Source organism: Lissotriton vulgaris, chromosome 9, assembly GCF_964263255.1.
Source record: "Lissotriton vulgaris chromosome 9, aLisVul1.2, whole genome shotgun sequence".
NCBI classification, from domain to species: domain Eukaryota; kingdom Metazoa; phylum Chordata; class Amphibia; order Caudata; family Salamandridae; genus Lissotriton; species Lissotriton vulgaris.
In genome coordinates, this window is record NC_141697.1 from 21,198,910 (window position 1) to 21,219,273 (window position 20,364).

The following is a 20,364-nucleotide window of genomic DNA, read 5'->3' on the forward strand; positions in this document are numbered from 1 at the left end:
AGTGTGCACAGAGTCCAGTGGAATCCCAAAGGTAGGCAGAGGTAAAAGTAGGTAGCACCTTACTCTCCATTTATGGTAGTGTGGGCGAGCAGTAAGGCTTTATCAGAGGGTAGTGTTCAGCATTTGTTGTACACACTCAGTCAGCAAATGATGTCACACACTCAAAGACTAAACTCAGACCAATTTGTTTGTATCAAAAATATTAGTTATTTTATTTCTAGGGTAAGTCAACAGTTTGAAATTACTTTGTAGTTACTTTGCAAATTAGTGTGCACGTTACTTATTGGATTACTTTTTTAATTACTTTTGCCTAGGTATCACCCAGAAACATTTCCTAGTCAAAAGGTAAGTAATTCAGTTTTAACACATATGCAGTTTTTTAATGTCTCATACAAACCAACTCCACACTTGAAAAGAATTTGAGGAAAACAATAAATGCAATCCTATGGGAGGAAATGAAGTTAACGGTTTACAGGTAATTACTGGTTTGTGGGGGTTGGTATTCTAGAGTTAGAACCAGGGTTCCCCTCTGGGTGGAGGATGCACTTTCAGATGACCCTCTGTGGCACTAGGGCAGCCAGGTGCAGAGTGCAGAGCCCCAATGATAGCAGGCCTCCGGTTGGTGGTTGCTTACGAGCAGGCCACAAGGTTGTGGAAGCAAAGCTCCTGGTGTTAGGCTCAAGGCAAAGGGGGATCCGATTTAACACACAAGGTACACCTGTATTGGCACAGGGGCCACGGGGCGCAAGGTGCTGTTTTGGCACAAGATGCCCATTGTTTTCAATGGCAGTTGCAGTTTTTGGATTTTAGCTGCAGGCTCTGTCCAGGAAGACTTCAGAGAGAAACCAAAGGCTGGGCAGGAAATTTAGAGGCTATGGGACGTAGGTGCACCTCCAGGGCGTTGGATGCAGGGGTGCCTTTGGACTCTTGTTATGGACCAAAACATGCAGCCTGCAATTGCAGTGTGTGTGTGTGTGTGGCTATAAAGGTGAAGGGCCTCACAAAATGTGCTGCGGCCCTTACAGGTCTTCCTGGACCACAAGCCCATGGTACCCATAGTACCTTTTACAAGGGACTGACATGGCCAGAGAGGTGCCAACTGAGAGTACAAAGGTACAATTTTGTTGGGAAAGAACACAGGCCCTGGGAACCCTATTTGCAAGGACCAAGGCCACATCAAGTCAACATGCACCAGAAATCTGGCAAAAAGTGTGGGGGGTGGGTTGGGGGTTACCAACACCAAAACCCAGCTTCCTACGTTCCTCGATTGTCACATAGTTCTTAACTGATGATGATCTGCCTAATGTTTGACCTTGTTCCAAATCGATCAACAAATCGTTTTGAAGATGCTCTTGGAATCAACTGGAAATCAGCACTTGGCAGGACGGCAGAAGTACAATACTATCCAAGGCCCAGAACACAAGAGGCAACTGAGAGTTACTTATCACAGAGCTGCCTGATAACTACTGAAATGGAGAAAATGCAGAAAATGATAGAAATGATTAGTCGGAAAGTGACTCCTGAGGCGGAAGCAGAGAGTACTGCTTAATTTTAAAATATTATTGTGTGTTCTGTTTTAATATTTGCACTTGTGACATCTCTGCCTGGAATTCACTCACCTTGCATCGCGCAGTTGATTGAACGCTGCCGCGAGATTGCCGCCATCATGAGGAAGCCCTCGACCCAGGCCACGCCCATCGCCGCTCGGCCACACCCCCTCTGTCCCCCTTAAACGATGTGCTTGTCCCCGCCGTGCAGCGGACGTGCGCAGCGGGTGCGCCACAGGCGCGCCAAAGGCAAGCCCGTCTGCGCCCGTCCGCGACCGACCGGGGCAAGGGGCCACAACTCCTGGTCCTCCATCCAGGATACCAGGGAAGGTATACAACTCAAGCTCCCTTCACAACCTCAGGCCCCCTTCAGAAAAAAAGATGCTGCCACTCATATCACCCCCTTGATCTACCGACCCTCTGCTCACACTGCAAGACGAGGCTTAATACTGCCCAGGAAAAAAACGACCTGCAGGACTTTGTAATGTTTCTTCTAAACTGTAGATCTCTGCCAAAGCACAGTACGGAAATCTCCCTATTATTAGAGGAACTCGCGCCAGACGCACTCTTTTTAACCGAAACATGGTTAACTCCTGACTCTGACCTTGATCTGATACAAGCACTCCCCCCGGGTTATCAGATTATACGCAGAGACCGGGCACAGGGGAAAGGCGGGGGACTTGCAATCATCTATAAAGATCTATACCAGTGCTATTGCATCCCAGCCAATGTCCCCGACTGCGAAAGCCTGTCCTTCTCCCTAAAACTCACCCCTAACGAGAGCTTTACAGGAACCCTTTTATATCGCCCCCCTGGTCCTCTGAACCAATTCCATACTATATTGCCATCAATAGCAGCAGAACGTGTTACCTCCCCCTCCAGCTTTACGCTGCTGGGTGACTTCAACATCCACTTTGATGACAGCTCAGATAGTACAGCTAATGAGCTAACCACGAGCTTGGCCGCAGTTCAGCTAGCCAAATTCTTTTTCCACAAAATCAATAAAATCTATGTTACATTCGCAAACCCTATTCCAGACCCCCCCACTGATGCTCCCCAGCCCCCAAGGGAGGTAGAGGTCTCTCCTCGAGAAACTCTGAACCACTTCCCTCTGCTAGACCTAGAGGCTCTGGAAATCCTGTCACTCCAAGTAAAATCAGGATCCCCCTGTGACCCAGCTCCACCCCGTACCATGGTTGCTGCCAGCCAAGTTATTCTTCCCACCCTCATGGAGTTACTCAGTAACTCCATAATAAAGAGTAATGTCCCACTCGGCTGGAAGAAAGCTATGGTGAGAGCGATCCTGAAAAAGCCCAACTTGGACCCTAATAACCTCAACAACTACCGCCCCATCTCCCTGCTGCCTTGGGCGAGTAAGACCTTGGAGAAGCATATCAACCTCCACCTAACCAGATTCCTCAAGTCTAACCACCTACTTAATGTCTCGCAGACAGTGTTCCGTCCCAAACATGGAACGGAAACGGCCCTCCTAGCAGTAACGGAAGAAGACAGGCGGATTCTGGATCGCGGAGGATCAGTGGCAGTTATCCTCCTTGACCTGAGTGCCGCATTCGACACGGTTTGCCATAAAACTCTGCTGTGTCGACTTTCCAACCTGGGAGTGTCCGGGGATGCTCTGGCCTGGCTGAGATCCTATCTAAGTGGAAGGACTTTCCAGGTCTTTGAGGGAGACTCCTCCTCCACTAGCAGGCCTCTGGACTGTGGGGTACCACAGGGCTCGTCACTGAGCCCCACGCAGTTCAATGTGTACATGGAGGCACTGGCTGAGATCGTCCGCCCATATGACATTAAGATCATCACGTACGAGGACGATACTCAGTTAGTGGTGTCCCTTGCACAGAAGAACAGCGTGCTAACACAGACCAACCTAGCGGCATGCATGGAGGAGGTAAGGATATGGATGACGACCTCCTCTCTCAAACTCAACGGGGACAAAACCGAGCTTATGTTACTCGGTCCCCCAGCGCTGTCGACCATCGATCACCTTTGGCCCACCAGCTTGGGTACACCGCCTACCCCAAAAGACATCAAAAGTCAAGGGTTTGGCTGGACAAATCCCTAACTCTCAACACCCAGGCAACCAAGACATCTGCAACCTGCTTTGGCCTTATCAGGATGCTTAAAAAAATCCTCCCAGTCCTTCCTTTTGAAGCAAAACAGATCGTGATACAGGGTCTAATACAATCCAGACTCGACTTCAGCAACACCTTGTATGTGGGGGCACCAGAATATGTGTTGCAAAAACTCCAGCGAGTCCAGAACTGTGCTGCACGCACGCTGCTTCAGATCCCACGTAGAGCTTCAATAGAATCCGGACTGAGAACCCTACACTGGCTCCCAGTTAGGGAGAGAATAACATTTAAAGCCCTGTGCGTGTCCCATCAATCCTTTTGGAGAACCGGTCCCAAGATCAACCACTCCCTTCTTCCCCTTACGGCCCCAGCAGGCAGCTCCGCTCTACTAAAGCTTTTTTGGCAGTAGTCCCCCGGATCAAAAGGTCAAGAGCAGGAGGAAGATCTTTTATGTTCAACGCTGCCAAGTTGTGGAACTCACTCCCTATACACCTAAGATCATATTCCAACCTGTTATCCTTCCGCAAACAGCTCAAAACCTTCCTCTTCACCAACTGAACTTTCCTCCAAGCCGTGGCCTCATGAGGCACTATCCTTCTTCTTAGCGCCTGGACGCCTTAGGGCAGCAGTCGCGCTCAACAAAACCCCTTTTCATTTTCATTTCATTTTCAGAAGCAGGAAGCTGTAAAATAGACGGGCAGCACTCCGTCAAAGAGCAACGGTGAAGGTATTACAAAAAAGCCTACAGACATCCCAGGGATCTATTTTTGGAAATGTCTCCTAATAACCCCACATTTGTAAAGTGAAAATATATCCAGGCGCTAGGGGCCCCCGGGGGGTGGATTAAGTGAGCTATTGCCTAGAGTCACAGGATGCTGAGCTGCCACCGGGGATCGAACCGCGAGTCCTGTGCTCCTGGGTCAACAGCTCAGGCTGCACCACACCTCTACCTCCTCTTAAAAAGGAAGTTACTAAGATGAGATGCCATTAAAAAAGGTTTTGGGGGTGCTTCTTCGTGATATCAGACACAAGAAACATTTCAATCCACAGAGGTGCCGGTTGTGGGGATTTTTCCGCTTCCTTTTTTTATGAAGGATGCTGGGGAGTGTTCCCGAGACCAGGTTAATCTCAAATACAGATATGACAATAAGATAAAGTAACATTTTCAACCTCGATAGCACATGATCCATCCAAATTTCTTAAAGTAATAATTTCCCACCACTTGCGCATCTCCTGGGTAGGGCTTACCTTTGAACAAGTCGTGGTCTTACCGCTCCCCTGCAGCCCTACAAACATGATGATGTTCTGCTTTCCTTTAGTGGGGGTCCAGGCTTTTACCCCTGGGTCGACAAGCTGGGGGCAAAAAGGTAAAACAAAACAACTATAAAGATGCAGAACTTCGGTTAAAGGTCCAAAAATCATAGTGACAGCACTTCTCCTCTTCCCCAAAAGCGAAGCAGCGGCATACCCGATGCATCATCAATTGTTAATTACATATACCTTGACAAGTTCTTTGAAGACTGCATGCTGAATCATTTTGCGTTTGTTGAGGCCTGATGCCATTTCCTCCAAATCAATTGCAGATCTAAAAAAAAAAAAGTATACTTTTCATGGATAGCAGTCTAGTCAATCAAACCCTTTTTACCAGTGATTAGTCCATGTACCAATGCATTTACTTCCAGCTTCACTGAATGACAGACTATGTCAGGTGGGGAAAAGAAGGGGGAGGCATGACCAGGACTGCAGGTCAGCCTGGTGATGCCTTTGTCACACTTTACCTTTCAACCGTGAAAAAATTCACTTCTTTGCCTCCCCAGACTTCATCCCCAAACCACACGAATCATTAAGCTTCAGCTCATCTGTTTCTCTCAATACAACATTTAATTATTCAGCAATAACGCTGCCACAAATTCAGTGGTTCAACTGAGGCCCAGAGCAGTATGGATAGAGACAGTCTTGGCTTAAACCCAGAGAACAGAGTTTTAGGTGCCCAGGCTTCAACTCCCCATTACTTACCTCTGCAGGTAAGTTATCCACTCATATCTATTGAGTTTCTCTACTAGACAAAACGATGGAAACAGCTTACTAAATCGTACAATGGTTGTTGGAAGGTGCAAACAGCCAGAGTTTCCTACTGCTGCAAAATGAAGTACTGCCAAAACAATGGGATAGGGATGTAGACTAGGAAGGCACTGTACTGCACGGTGTGCTGCGCACTCACACACTGACAAACAGCATTTTTAGGTCTCATGACCTACAATGCGTGCAAGCGCATTGAGGGAACGAGAATTCAAGTGGCCAAAATCGTCAAACCAAGGGCTTTCAGCCCCGCGGTTTTCATGAAGTTCACGTGAATCACGTGAGCAAACAAGCACGTGCATTCGGCCAGCCCAGCACGTCAAAGGGCTTCTCCTCCCCTAATTATTCATGGCCGGCCGCAGTTTGTTTCCCAAGCCCGCCCCATTCTCCACGCATCTCCTTTCACCATGCCTGCACTCTATACTGCTCAGCAAAACTACTCGTGCCTTGTTAGTCTGGGTTTTACCCACATCGCCTACAATAATGTCCTTTGAAATCTGCAGGCTGATTCATTCATCTGTTATTTGAGTCTCATTAATTTGGGTAATAGTAACATTTATTATTTACAGTGCCGAGAAACAGCAGAATTGCGGGTAAAGTGTTAAATGCTTTCCCTGATGTATAATACTTCTTTACCTGAACTGCATTTATTTTTACGATTTCGAATATTTTAATTAATTGTGTTAGACTTTTTGTAAAAGTAAAACGTTTTTGTGATGTCGTTTCAAAACAATAAACTTTTAAACTATTGTGTTAGATGCAAACAAGTTATCGTTATTGTTTGATGTCACTTGTGTAATAGTTGATGGGTACAGCCCTTAGACAGACTCACTGCATCTGTGCAAATCATGCCACCTAACCGCCTCTGCAAAGATGACACAGCGAGTCTGGCCTACCCCGGCAGAGCTTCTCTGACCTCGAAAAGACGTGCTATGTCATTTCAGCAACATCTGCCGCTCGATGCCAGTCAAAAGAGGAGACGTGAAAAACACCTTGCCATTTGCACCCTGGTATGTCATTTCTGAGGAGTTGCTCCACTTCAGCTTTCCGCCAGCGGAATTTGAGTGACAGCGAAATGAATGCGCCTGCAAGCTTCATAAATAAAATTGCCCACTTTCCCACTGTCCCCCTTGGCCCTCAGCAAACTGGCACATGTCAGTCCCGCCCTGTCAAAGAAACATACACTCATAGCCCTACAAATGTATCCACTCGTAAAAAGAGTACAGCGTGTCCTTGCTCACAGAGCAGCATACTGTGTGAAACGAAATGCGTTGCCAATTTGACATTTTGGGAAGGAGATCTCTGTTAATCAGTTTCCACTTTGTGTGTGCACGCTTGCTGATGCTGTGTGGTGGTGTGGTTTCACTAATGTTCCAAAAGTGACACTTCGTTCTAACTTTTCTATAGTTTGGGACTAATAATGGCCCCTTTACAAGTAAAAGAGAAAAACGTAAATGAAAAACGTGAAATAGTGTGATGGAAAAATACAAACGTTGCAACTACATGCAAAAATAAAAGTGGCTAGTCTTTAGAGATGTCTGTCAGGCGGGTCCTGAGATCATTATAAAGCTTGAAGGTGCCCAATGAGTGTAGCTGGTGCCGAGAATAAATAGTTTATTTCTTGATCAAAAAGCTCCATGTAATAGCTCCAACTTTCCTACTACGAGACCTATTGGCAACGCCAGGCTTGTTACTTTAATGGTTTGATTCAAACTCCTCACAAATAACTACGTGACTTGTGCAGTGTTGCTAAATATTTTCACTTTTTATATTCAACACTATAATTAAACGAATCTACAGGAACAATCAAAGCGGCTTCTCCACTAAGGCGGAGGAGCGTCACCCCACTGCTCGATAACTCAGTTATCATCCTTTAATTTTTCCGTACTGCAGGTGAAGGAGTGATGGGCACTTACCTGGGCATGACGGTTTGGCTGGCCGGCCGGCCGTCTTTGGCCTGTCAAACATCTATGCGCACTTAGCATGTTCTCCATCTGGATGCATTATATAGCCTGGGTGGAGAACGTGCATAGGTTCCCTGTCACTGTCTGAGTGGCTAACCACGGGGCTCAGCCAAATCACAAAGCTAATGTCATGCTGGTAACAGCAGCATCGTGTCTGGCTAGGGGAGCCTGGGTTCCAAGAGCCAGGAACTGAGGGACGACAATGGAGAGGCGTCGGCCGACGCTGGGCAAGTAAGTCTTTTCTTTCTTTTTCTTTTCTTCTAATATCCGTCCCCCCACCCCTAAATCCTTTCCCTAGTTGCCACCACTGGACAATAAACCCCAACCTTTGTGTTTTATTTCATAGATATAAACCAAAGATTTTTTCATCCTGGTGCTGTATAGTACCCTGACTGCAGAACTACTTTAACTGGTTTTGTACAAAATACAGAAGTAGCACCTCTGTAAATGTAAATGTATTTGAGCTTATATAGCGCACAGCTACCCGCAGTGGGTTTCCCGGCGCTTGCTTAGGGAACCCGTCCTGGTATTTCCCTGTGAGATAACCCCGGCAGGGTATCCACAAGGTGAAAGCCAGGCATCCCGCCGCGAGGGGCCGTTGTGGAGATTAAGCAAGCTATTGCCCAGAGTCGCAGAGTGTGAACCCGTGAGTCGAGAAGGCACCGGAGCGAGAATTATCGAGTCCGTGGAATTTTTTATCCCAAGACCCGCCAAGGCGGGAATTGAACCCTGGTCCATGGCCGATCTCAGCTTCCGGGTCTGCCGCCTCTAACCCCTGAGCCACACTTCTCTGTAGAGGTGAGCAATTGATTCTCTTAATGACCAAATGGAAAATTACATTCAAATTGTTGACCACGGCTGCTCTCACATGGCTCTCAGCTCAGGCCTTATCCACAGACAGTGAGCAGTGTTGTGTCAATTGATACGGATGTATACAACTAAATGCTCCATCATGTTTATATATTCCCTTTAAAGTGCTGTGTTAATCACAGTTTTGATCTTGAATCCAACTGACTAATTTATATTGAGAGCACTGGTCAGTTGAAAGGACTTTGGTAAGTTTGCTTTGCTGCTTGCTGTTTTGCAATAACCTGTAGTTTCTAACTAATTAAATATTGGGTGTCTTTCTGTTTTCTAGGCATGTCTCACCTGTGTGATAAGCACTGAGGGGAAAATGGATATAGTCCTGATGAACACCTACAAATGCTCATTGAAGCTGGGGGAAGGGGTGGGCGAGTGGGTCCAAAACAATTGTTTACCCAAATTGCCTGATTTTCACTGTTCATCCATATTTGAAATTTAAAACATGCACAGTTAGATGAAAACATGCCTCAAAAGGTAAAGTAATTATATAACAGGATGTGCTACAGTATTCATATTTTTCCACTTGTTCTTTAACATGTTTTTATTACATCACTGCTCTACTATAATTATGTAACAAGTGTGTACACCTCTCAACTGATAAACATTTATTATACTGCAGTGTATGTACTACTGATATGTAGTCACACCTTCTTAATAGCTTTAACTTTAGATGGAATGCACTAAAGGTCAGTTTAATGGAGACCTATAATAATACATTTACAAGTTTGCTTCAACAATGCTCACATCAGCACGATCACAGAAGCCTGAGCATATATTCAACCTTGTGCTTGTTCCACATTAGTAGTTGATCCTAAATTCTGCTTGTGCATCCTTGAGAGCACTTTGGGTTCCGGGATAATTCTGAAAAACTACACATAAAGTAAATGCATTTTGGAAATGGCACAGCTTTACACAAACTTCCCACCAATGGAAATGGTTCTGATCCCGGGGAGCGACTACAATGCTGGAACCAGACTTGGGGTTCCCACGTCTCAACGATCACTTGCACCTTTGGGGAAGCGCCTATTGTGATCAATGAATATATAAGACTGCTTCTTTTTTCAGCTCGTCAACCATTTCATATGATCCAATTTGTTGTTCCTTCTGTTGGAACGCTCAGAGAGACTACAGTGTGAGTGGCCTTCAACACAAGCTAGAATGAAGCACACTTACACGACAAACTCAGCCTGTGCCACAACGACACACACAATACTCTCAGGCACACATGGTCTACACCCTCAAACACACACAATGCATGTGTACCCCACACTCTCCAGCATGTACCAAGCATGTTTCTCTGACCTCTCCCATCCACATGTCACTGTAAGCTCTTACTTGACATTTTCTCGGAGCTGCTTCACCAGCTTAATGTTGACATCCGCTTCTAAGAGAGCCGTGCAGACCTCCTTGAGCATCGCCCCCAGCACCTGCAGAACAAGCACATGTCAAAGCAAGAGGCTACAAATACTGCAGCAGGAGGAGCAATAAATGGCAGAATTGTACGTTTGAATGAAAATGTACAATGCTCAAGAAACCCTACATGGACTCTAACCATGGGGAAACAAAAGCACCAAGTTCATTTCGAGCTCAACATAATGCAAGGACAATGGTGGTCTTCCCCCACCTCCCCCTAGAAAGCCACGGTAAGCCCCATAAAACAGAGCTGAAGATACGAGACTAGGTTTTACGAAACCAAACTTACAAGGAGTTCAAGACTAAAGGATGTGTGTCGAGCAGCAAGAAGGTGAGGGAGAGACTAAAACACTTTTTTTGGGAGGGGGAGAAGATGGGGGTGGGGGAGAAGGGTAAATTCTTTAGTTAAGCTGCTGGATTATTTGGGGGAAAGATCTAATTGAGGTAATGGAAAGGTTCAAGGGTTTGAGAGACCACCCAGGCTGAGTGAGTGAGAGGGAGGGGGTTGGAGGGTGAGGGAGACAGAGAGAGCGACAGACAGAGAGAGCGACAGAGACAGAGAGAGCGACAGAGACAGAGAGAGCGACAGAGACAGAGAGAGCGACAGAGACAGAGAGAGCGACAGACAGAGAGAGCGACAGACAGAGAGAGCGACAGACAGAGAGAGCGACAGAGAGACAGAGAGAGAGACAGAGAGAGAGAGCGACAGAGACAGAGAGAGCGACAGAGACAGAGAGAGCGAGACAGAGCGAAAGAGAGAGAGAGACAGAGCGAAAGAGAGAGAGACAGAGCGAAAGAGAGAGAGAGACAGAGCGAAAGAGAGAGAGAGACAGAGCGAAAGAGAGAGAGAGACAGAGCGAAAGAGAGAGAGAGACAGAGCGAAAGAGAGAGAGAGCGAAAGAGAGAGAGAGCGAAAGAGAGAGAGAGACAGAGCGAAAGAGAGAGAGAGACAGAGCGACAGAGAGAGCGAGACAGAGAGACAGAGCGACAGAGAGAGAGAGCGACAGAGAGAGAGCGACAGAGAGAGAGAGCGACAGAGAGAGAGAGAGCGACAGAGAGAGAGAGAGCGACAGAGAGAGAGAGAGCGACAGAGAGAGAGAGAGCGACAGAGAGAGAGAGAGCGACAGAGAGAGAGAGAGCGACAGAGAGAGAGAGAGCGACAGAGAGAGAGAGCGACAGAGAGAGAGAGCGACAGAGAGAGAGAGCGACAGAGAGAGAGAGCGACAGAGAGAGAGAGCGACAGAGAGAGAGAGAGCGGCAGAGAGAGAGAGCGGCAGAGAGAGAGAGCGGCAGAGAGAGAGAGCGACAGAGACAGCTTAAAATATGAACTATCCAAAGACCAGCACTGCACAAAGATAGAGAATGCAACGCAATCCAAGAACGATTCAGTCTTAAGTCTCCGCATTGCTCTGTAGGAGGCAAGATTGAGGCATTGATCGCTCACTCCCCTGGGCACTACTTGTATACGAAGGAGCCCAAGTAGCATGGGGTGACTGGAGATCAAGTACAGACCCCATGCCAGAGGTAAGATGCCGCAGGACGTGAAATCAGTCACCAAATACCCCCTGCACTGTGATTACCTCTTCATTGATAATGGTAGCATTGCTCAGGGAGCGTAGCGCGGAGGTGATTTTCCTCCCTAGATCGGCCAACACCATCTTGGCTGCTTCTCAGTCACTCACGCTAGTCTGGTGAAAGGAAGAAAAAAACACTTCATTTAGTGTCATTAAAATGTAAAATTGCTTCATACACATGAGCTCGGATAAAATGACAAGCTTCAACACTTTGCTCCTGCATGCATGTAAAAACATAAATTTACTGTATTGTACTAAGGGCAATCCTATGAACAATGGCAAGTGACTTGTGTCACAATTTTTTTTGTTTTTAAAATATTCATTGAATTTTTCACACAAAAGAAACAGTGCAATTAACGCCATTGCAAAAGAATAACAATAAGAATCTGTCACAGTGTAATTACAGTGACAGAAGAAACATACATATATTACAGGTGTACAAAGGCGTAAGTCAATACAGTGAAAGGAAGCTATCAGACCCTGAAGACCTGTTTCCAACACGTTTGGAGGAGTCAGATGATGATGCACGGCAACTCTGTGTGTAGACTAAGTGCAGGGTGTGACCCAGTGCCGACTTACCACCGCCTTATATGTAGACAGAACTGAGAAGCACAGCTCCTAAGGCGAGATCATTGTTGTATCATGTATGTCTCATAGGGTATTCCCACGGGAAGGGGAGGGGAGGGAACTCATTGCCCAAATGCTCGATTTACTCCTTACTCGTTAGATAATCCTGGTATAGGCTCCAGAAGTTCTTGGGGCGGCTTTTAGGAGGGAGTAAATAACTCAGATTGAGTATTACAAAATAACACCTCACAGGACCATTGCGCTATGGTGGGGTGACGTCTGACCCAATTTATTGCTACCACCCGCTTAGCAATCAATAACCCCATCTCTACGAGGCGCCCAACACCCTTGCGTATATGTTCTGAAAAATCCAATAGAGCCAACATTGGGTCTGGATTCTGGGGCACCCCGTGATTTCTCCAAGTTTCTGAAAGACAGCCATCCAAAAATTGGCTACGTCGAGACATAGCTATATCATGTGGAGAAACCATGCCGGGTCCACACCACATCTCTCACATTTCACGGTGTCTCGAAGTCCAATCCTATGTAAGACCGGTGTCAGTTATCTTGTCCCACAGGGTTACAGTGCTACACACAGCCACCTCACCACAAACCCTACAAGGGTCTCCCTTGGCTTGCGATCATGTGAATAAACTTCTGCGTGGTCTGGCACTGGAGAACACTTTTCTAATAGATCCAAGGCTCTTAATTTCAGTGGGGAATCAGACTGCATGGATAAGGACGTGAAATACTTAATAACCAGACCCAAGTTTTTTCAAACAAGCTGTGCGTCTGCTCGTGGCAATGTTTTCCCAAAAGCACTACACACAACTACCCTTTTGGGGATCCTTTTTCCCTCCAGATCTGGTGATGAGACGCTTTGAAGCTCCCAGCATTGCCCGATCACCACAATGCTCACTCCCATCCTGCTCGGGCCACTAAGGGCTCCAACCGTGGAACGACCTCAGGGTTGCGGGTCACACATATTCCAGTATTCTGTAAATTTGGATCAACACCTCCTTCCAGAATGTTTGAATGTTCAATAAGCTCCACAATATCATACCAACATCTTCATGCACCATAAGCAACTATCAGAGATGTTAGGAAACATAAGTCTTGGCCTATCTGGTTTCAAATGTCACCTCACGCACATTTTCTACTTGGTTTCTCTATGGAGCAGGCAATGTATGTCCCTGAACGCAGGGGCACAGCTCCTAGCTCGTGTTTGCTACTTAAACTCTGTCCACAGTTTCCGCTTCCACTGTCTCAAATTTCAATTTCTCTGGTGGGCTCATACCAATGGGGATTATGAAATACAAAGTGGATGTCAACCTCTGTGTGAAATCATAAATAGACCGGTATTTTTCAAATGGCATGATTGGTCTAATCGCTGCAGCTTTACTATCAGCGTTTAGTGCCCAGTGTTTCAACTGTGCATATGTAGGACTATCAAGTTCAGACACCACCACCATCTCTCTTGCAATCATGAAATGAGTTAATTGTGGGTCCTGTGATCATATCTTTTAATACTAACCTTCCACTGTCTCTCCAGCTAGTGAGCTGCCTGCCTTCTAGGGCAGGAGGTAATTGTGGGTAATTATGTATGGGGGTGTACAGCGATGGGAAAGTCATCAGTCCACCTTTGCTGCTCATCTATCCCATATCGCCAGTGATGTAGGATGGCTGTAGGGAGGGATGCTCATTATACCAACATTGATCCTGACTAACCAGGATGCAAACAGGCCACTCCAATGTGTCAGATTAGAGAATATCTGTGATTTCAGGTGGGGGCAATTAAGTCCCATCCAGTCAGAGGCACTATTAGAGATACTTAGGCCTAACATGTGATGAGACTTCTTGGTCCAAGCTAACCGGGTGAGCACGCTCAATACCTGTAGGTGATTCACTGGTAGATATATTAGGGATTTCAGATTTCTGCAACTTTATCGCACAAACCCGAGGCTTGGTCAAAGTCATCTAAAATCAGACTTATCTCGCATTTGACCATGAAACATTTCACACCACGAATTCCAACGGCACCTCTAATAGCAAAAGCAAGTGGGGCTAACAAAAGCAGGGGCAGAAGCAACCTTTTACCTTGTGCCTTTCCCCAAGTGTATTCTGTCAGGGCATCCGACGGCTGAGGGAAGTTCCCACACCTTCATTCTAGGCCCCATCTTAATTATCGATAGCACCTCTTTCATAATCCCCAACTTACTCTATCAAATGCTTTTTCTGTATCAAGGGTTACTAGTAAAGTTGGGATCCCATTCAGTTTCGCCTTCTCAATCATGTGTCCCACTCTGCGTACACTGCTAGACCCTTGCCTATCCTGTATGAACTCCTGGTCAGCTTCGACCAGTGAGGGGGGGATCATCTGGTCTAATCTATTGGGGACACTTAGTAAAAATGTTTAAGAGTGAGATAGGATGCAAACCCCCCAGGGGTTTTTCCTGCCCTTGCAATAATAGTAATTTCTGCACTCTCCATCAAATGGGTGAAACACTCATGTTCTGTAATAAAAAAAAAAAAACAGAACAATTGCTCCTACGGTTATAATAAAAGGCCCAAACCATTCTCATAACATGACAGTGGGGTGCCATCTGGGCGGGGAGCCTTGCTAGGCTTCACGGATTTTATGGCAAGCAAAAAGCCCCCCCCGCCTCCTGCCCCCTCCCAAAAAAGATATGAATTGATCAGCTTGTTACCAGTGTAAATGGACTCGTAGGTTTTATAGTTTCATGCCAATATGAAGCAGCCAAAACTTGCTTATGTCAGTGACAAGTTCTTTCTTGGAACAGAAGTGGGTTCTTGATAGTGATACAGAACCAGGCTGCCCACTTTTCAATTTCTGCCGAAATGTGCCAGGTTTGAATCCAGATATGAGCACGATGATGGATGCTTTTGAAACAATCCCAAAGATCTGAACCTTGGGACTCTCAGACGTACAAAACAGTTTGGTTGAAGTACACTGCTGAATAGTGCAATTATTGTTTGGTCATTTCCACAAGAGAGCAGGCAGATAGCGAACACCATACAGAAGGCACTTGCTACTAAACTAACAATTCTCCTTGCCATTTCGCAAAACTGGGCATTGGGGTACAGACTGATACAAAGAAAAATGTGCTTCAGCTGGGAAATATAGACAGATTTACCATTTAAGAGGCCAGTAAAACGGTTACAATGCTACCCTTATTCTGCATACCCACACAAAGGTCCAGTTTCTGTACACATGTCTACCTCAACTTTAAAGGATGGTAACGGTCTTTACTATGTTACTTTGGAGGATGAGGTTGAGAAGTATTAACTGAGTGTAGGTGAACCGCACTTCTGGCAAATACCAATGAACTTTAAACAACTGGTAAACATTTAACAGTTTAAGAAAAGTATTATGCTGGTACAAGAAAAGCAAACCGAATTGTTTTAAAACGAATTGACAACCAATAAGTGTCGGAACAGTTAATACTGTAGTTACAGGGTTGCTCGCCAGGCTATAGACCAAGTAGCGTCGGGTATGGGAGGATTTAGGAATGTAAATGTGAAGCATATACTCGTACTGGCTAAAAACTTTGATACTCAGCACAAGATCTGAGTTACTGATGTGAGAGACTAAAGAAACGGGCTGTTCAAAATCTGCGTAGTTTGCATTAACATAATTATGCGAAATTTGGAGAAAATCAAAATGATATTTACACTGTATTAGTGCGACATGCATTCACACTACAGTTCTGGATGCTAGGATGCGGTTTGTGCTGCAAAAATCAGCCACTTGCATGCTGGTCGCTCACGTTGTTACCATGTGCTTATGTTTGCTGTCAACGGTCCATAATTATGAGATGTGGTGTAATAGCGTAATACGGGTTACAAGCTTAACGTGAAATTACATGCAATTATGCTGGCATAACAGAAATTTCATCCAGGCATACTAAGGAGGTCTACACAGCTATCTGTCAACCTGAGGCCTGAAGTATTATATATTGAAGCAATGGACACCAAACCACAGAAACCAAACCTACCAAGGTAAACAAAATACAAAACTGTACATTAAACCAAAGACATGCATCTAAAAACCGAAAGACATGGCAACTATCTGAAACACCAGAGCGCTATTAGAGAGCCAACCACCTCAGATTTCGAGGTGTCCTTTAAAGTCAAGCATTGGCATAGCCAATAGGTCTCGCCTTTGGGATCTTATAAGTGTTTTTCCAGAGCTATTGGCTTTGACAATGTGTTTAAGCTCTGTTGTACAGCAGTGTAAAACAGGCCCGCCGAGGACCAGATATCCCAGTTCAGTGACAGTCTGCAGGGCTCCCTCAGATGTAAAAACAGATGCCCCTTCAGCAATTGTAGCAGGGCTGCTCTCTGTGTCTTTGTCCCTCCTGGATGAGTGGGATAATTAAAGAAGAGACCGAGGCTGGGTGTTGCTGTGTCGTATAGCATACGTTTGGGCGGGGTATAGTAGGTCACACCTGGCAAAAGCTTTGGTGGTGGGGGGGCAGGCATCTTGTAGATATCGGTTATTTCAAGTCTGAGATGGTTAAAGTAATTTAAAAGTGGGCGGCTTCTCCAAGAGTAAAGCGAGAAGTGTGCAGCTAGTGGGTCTAACGAGGGGGGTAGAATTGGTGCACTAGTTCCGCACAGCATGCCTTCCTTTAGTGAAAGAGACAGTTACGCGAAGGGGGGAGGGGTCCCCCCCGGCTGCGACATGATGAGCTTCAACTGAAATTGGTACGGAAAAGCAATCTACGGTGGTATTCTTTGGAATTACTGGTGTGGAGAAACTAGTTACCACACGACAGGTTGGATAGTTGGTAGTGATCGTACAGGTGGAGTAGACGTGCGGCGGCGACTGAGTTGGCAGTGTGTGAAAATGAAATCGCGCTGCAAATGCAAACCAAAAAAAGTCGCGCTGCTGTGCAAGACAACCGTACAACTCCTCAAAATTATTTTTGTGTTCTTGGCGTACATACTAAATTCAAAGTAGAATTTCTCCGGGATCAATGACTAGCATTGGCGACCCGTGATCAATATTGAGGCAAGGCTGCCTACAGGGACCTTCACCAGTGTTTGTGTTATTAGGGCCCAACACTTGTACATTTCCATTCAAAGAACGGGCTAACAGTGCCGACAGAGCTTGGGGTCCTTCACACAGGAAGTCGATGAGCCTGGTCCAGACGAGAGTCTGTTTTATGACTGTATTTTATGGACGGTAAAGTGGGTGTGGTCAAAAATACCCTGCAATGAAGTACCGAGACTGCCACGTGACACCTATGATAATCCAATGTTGGTGACCCTAAAATAAATAGTTGTGTCACAACCCTCCCTGAATTATTTATTTAATGCAGTTTTATATAGCGCTGACTTTACCCAAAGGTGTCAAAGCGCGTTGCATTACAACCAAGACTGTTACATGAGGAAATTTACATACTTTCAAGTTACAAATTAGTTTCTGATGTACTTTATTCACTTGCATCACCAATGGATTGAAACTTGCCATGAATATGAAATTAACCTGTTTATTTACTGTACAAGCTGAGTGCATCAGTGGCTCACGAGAGCCACGGGAAGGCTATTCACACGTTTAGCCAGCAGCAGTTTCAAACATGTAGCACAACTGCACACTTCACAGGAAGCAGACACCTTGTTGTTTGATCGCACTAACCCATATGCACATTATATAGCTGTAATTTTTATGCAAAACTACAAAATGTGTAATCAAAATAGGCCATTTGAGATAATGAATGGCTTCTCAGAACCGTTGTGCCATGCTGTGATGAGGAAGCCATGTGAGCAGCAGAAAGCTTACAAGGGAATGCTTAATTCCAAGCCATAAATCTGAAAATGAAGTTAGAGGGGGTAATGTCTGCTTTATTAAATCGGGCAGCGCACAGCATTCTGGGGAAAGCGGGATCACACTTGCAAACAAGCCACAAGAACAGGCGCAGACGAGGAGAGCAACAGGAGAGGGGTGTGCTGACATGAAAACCATTAGAGAGCAATTCAAGGTTAATGTTACTACCGCGGCCGCGTGGATTTATAGCCTTGCACATCAAACTGTATTTTCAAACCATGTGACAATTATGCAGAGCAAAAAGAGTTCATCGAAGAACGCAATGCATCCCTCTCCCTGTAGTACCCTGGAAACTTGGGACAAACAGCGCATGCGTCAAACGGGAATGGCTCCCGTGGGAAGAGAAGATGTCAAAGGGATGGAGTCTGTGGGAGCCCTGAAAAGTGCAGCACCACCTTCCCACTGAGTGACCACCCACAGTCTGCGGAAGTCTTTGTTACCACATGACATGTTGGAGAGTTGGTAGTGGTGGTACAGGTGGAGTAGACGTGCGGTGCCGACTCGGAGTTGGAGTGTTGGCAGCGTGGGAAAATGAAAGCGTGTTACAAATGGAGAGAGCAAGGGGTGGAGGAGCATGCTGTAAGGCTTAATGAGCCATGAAAGAAAGGTAGATGGCGGCTATGCATACATAACCACAAGCCTGAGGCCAGCAAAAGCCTCTGGTAGAACTTTGAAAACCCACTTACTTACTGTCTCGCAGGGCAACGCATGAGCTGGCTCAGGCGAGACCTAAAAAATAATCTACCCTAGAATAAAACAAGCATTGGCATAGCATATAGGTCCCAAAAGCGAGACCTATTGGCTATGTCAATGCTTGTTTAGTTTATCATCTGGACCCTTTAGCATCACTTTGTAAAGATGAACGCAATCCAGGGGCAAAGGAAATGCACACAGTAAAAGTTATGGTCATAAAATGAACTGCACATGCAAGTCTTCTCTGCCTGCCCAGCAAGTGAAAAGTGAACCGCAAGGATGCAGTTTTACTAAAACTTTAATTTAGTCATAACGTTCTGCAGCCAACACCGAGGTCAAAACAGGGAGCATAATAAAGCAAAGCCGCCCTCACAAAAGGTAATCGTAGAACAGGTCTGCTGCCCAGAAACCTTTGAACAAAGCGCTGAGACAGTCTCAGAAATGGGATAACAAAGTTCCACTCGTCAAACAAGCCAAACCAATGATTTTTTTCACAGTAGTATTCAGGATCCAACATTTTTGCATCAGCTTGGACTGCTTAAGTGCCCAGAGACATTTAAGTCTATTCAGAAATGTACAGGGTATGCGTAAATGGCAAATTGTTGACCCCAGTAAAAGTAATGGACAAGAACTGCTGAAATAACATTTTTGTCATACCTCCCACATAACGGTCATCAGAAAGGCTGTAAAGTATAGGAGAGGACCACCCTGTAACTATGTGGAGTACAGTAGGTCATTAACACTGCTACAAAACTGAACAAACTATGGCAAAGCCAAAATGTTTGGCCTTTAAAAGCATTCCATTTTCACAAATGTAATACTTCCCAAACATATGCAATGTAAAAAAAAAAAAAAAAAAGGCAAACAAAAATATAGATCAGTGGCCCGCAACTCTGGAACTTTAGAACACCCCTTTTCAGTTATTTATGGGCATTTGACCAAGCAAATTGCTGTCACTGAATGCCTCAAGCAGTATGCTCTGACGGACAAAAGTAAAATGTGAATGGACCACTGGATGAAGAGGGCTGACCCGTACACTGAGGCAGATCCAGGCAGAGCGCTGCTCAGCAGTTGCACAGTCTATCGACAGTCGCCCGCCAGCATGGCAGACAAGTGAGTTTTTATCCTCTTCACCCAGCTAACCATCTATTCTGACCGCCTGCGGGCTAATGCATGTTTCTTTGACTCTGAAAAGAGAGGGAGCTGGCATGAGCCCCGACTGGCCCTGGCTACGAGACCCATCTGGTGCACACCAAGTCAGCGCACAGCAAACACGCAGCAGTAGCTGAACCCACAGTGCTCTGTTCAGAAGAGCGCACAGTTGTTCCAGGAAGGGGAGGGAAGATTGAGAAAAGAGGGCGGAGGAAGCACGGGAATTTAAAAAAAAAAAAAAAAAAGGAAAAGCCCGCGAGTGGTACGCGCTCATATAGACACTGAAGAAGACTGGTGAAGTAAAAAGAGACACTGGGAAATCAAGGATTTAGGAGTGAGCAGGCTACAAAGTGAAGTGTGGGGCAAAGCAGATCAGCTAAGTGCACAGAGAGAAGATCACAGAGGCAGGCAAATTTACTGATGAGACAAACTTTTAACCAAAGAGCGCGCAGTTAAGATTGAGAAAAGAGGGCGGAGGAAGCGCGGGAAATTTTTTAAAAGCATGCGTGTGGTGCGCGCGAAGCAGCAGCGGCAAAAGTGAAAGTGATAGCGCGCTGAAAGCTTGTG

General features: G+C 45.8%; 1 protein-coding gene across 1 annotated transcript in view; it reads right to left on the reverse strand.

The window, feature by feature from the left end:
* SRP54 (signal recognition particle 54) overlaps positions 1–20,364 on the reverse strand; it is a 135,334-nt gene that overhangs the window by 74,049 nt on the left and 40,921 nt on the right. The window contains exons 2-5 of the mRNA XM_086936940.1: positions 11,541–11,648; positions 9,883–9,974; positions 5,141–5,225; positions 4,889–4,993 (exon numbers count right to left, since the gene is read on the reverse strand). Coding sequence (XP_086793066.1) covers positions 4,889–4,993; positions 5,141–5,225; positions 9,883–9,974; positions 11,541–11,618 — 360 coding nt within the window. The 5' untranslated portion in view covers positions 11,619–11,648. The remainder of the gene's footprint in view (positions 1–4,888; positions 4,994–5,140; positions 5,226–9,882; positions 9,975–11,540; positions 11,649–20,364) is intronic.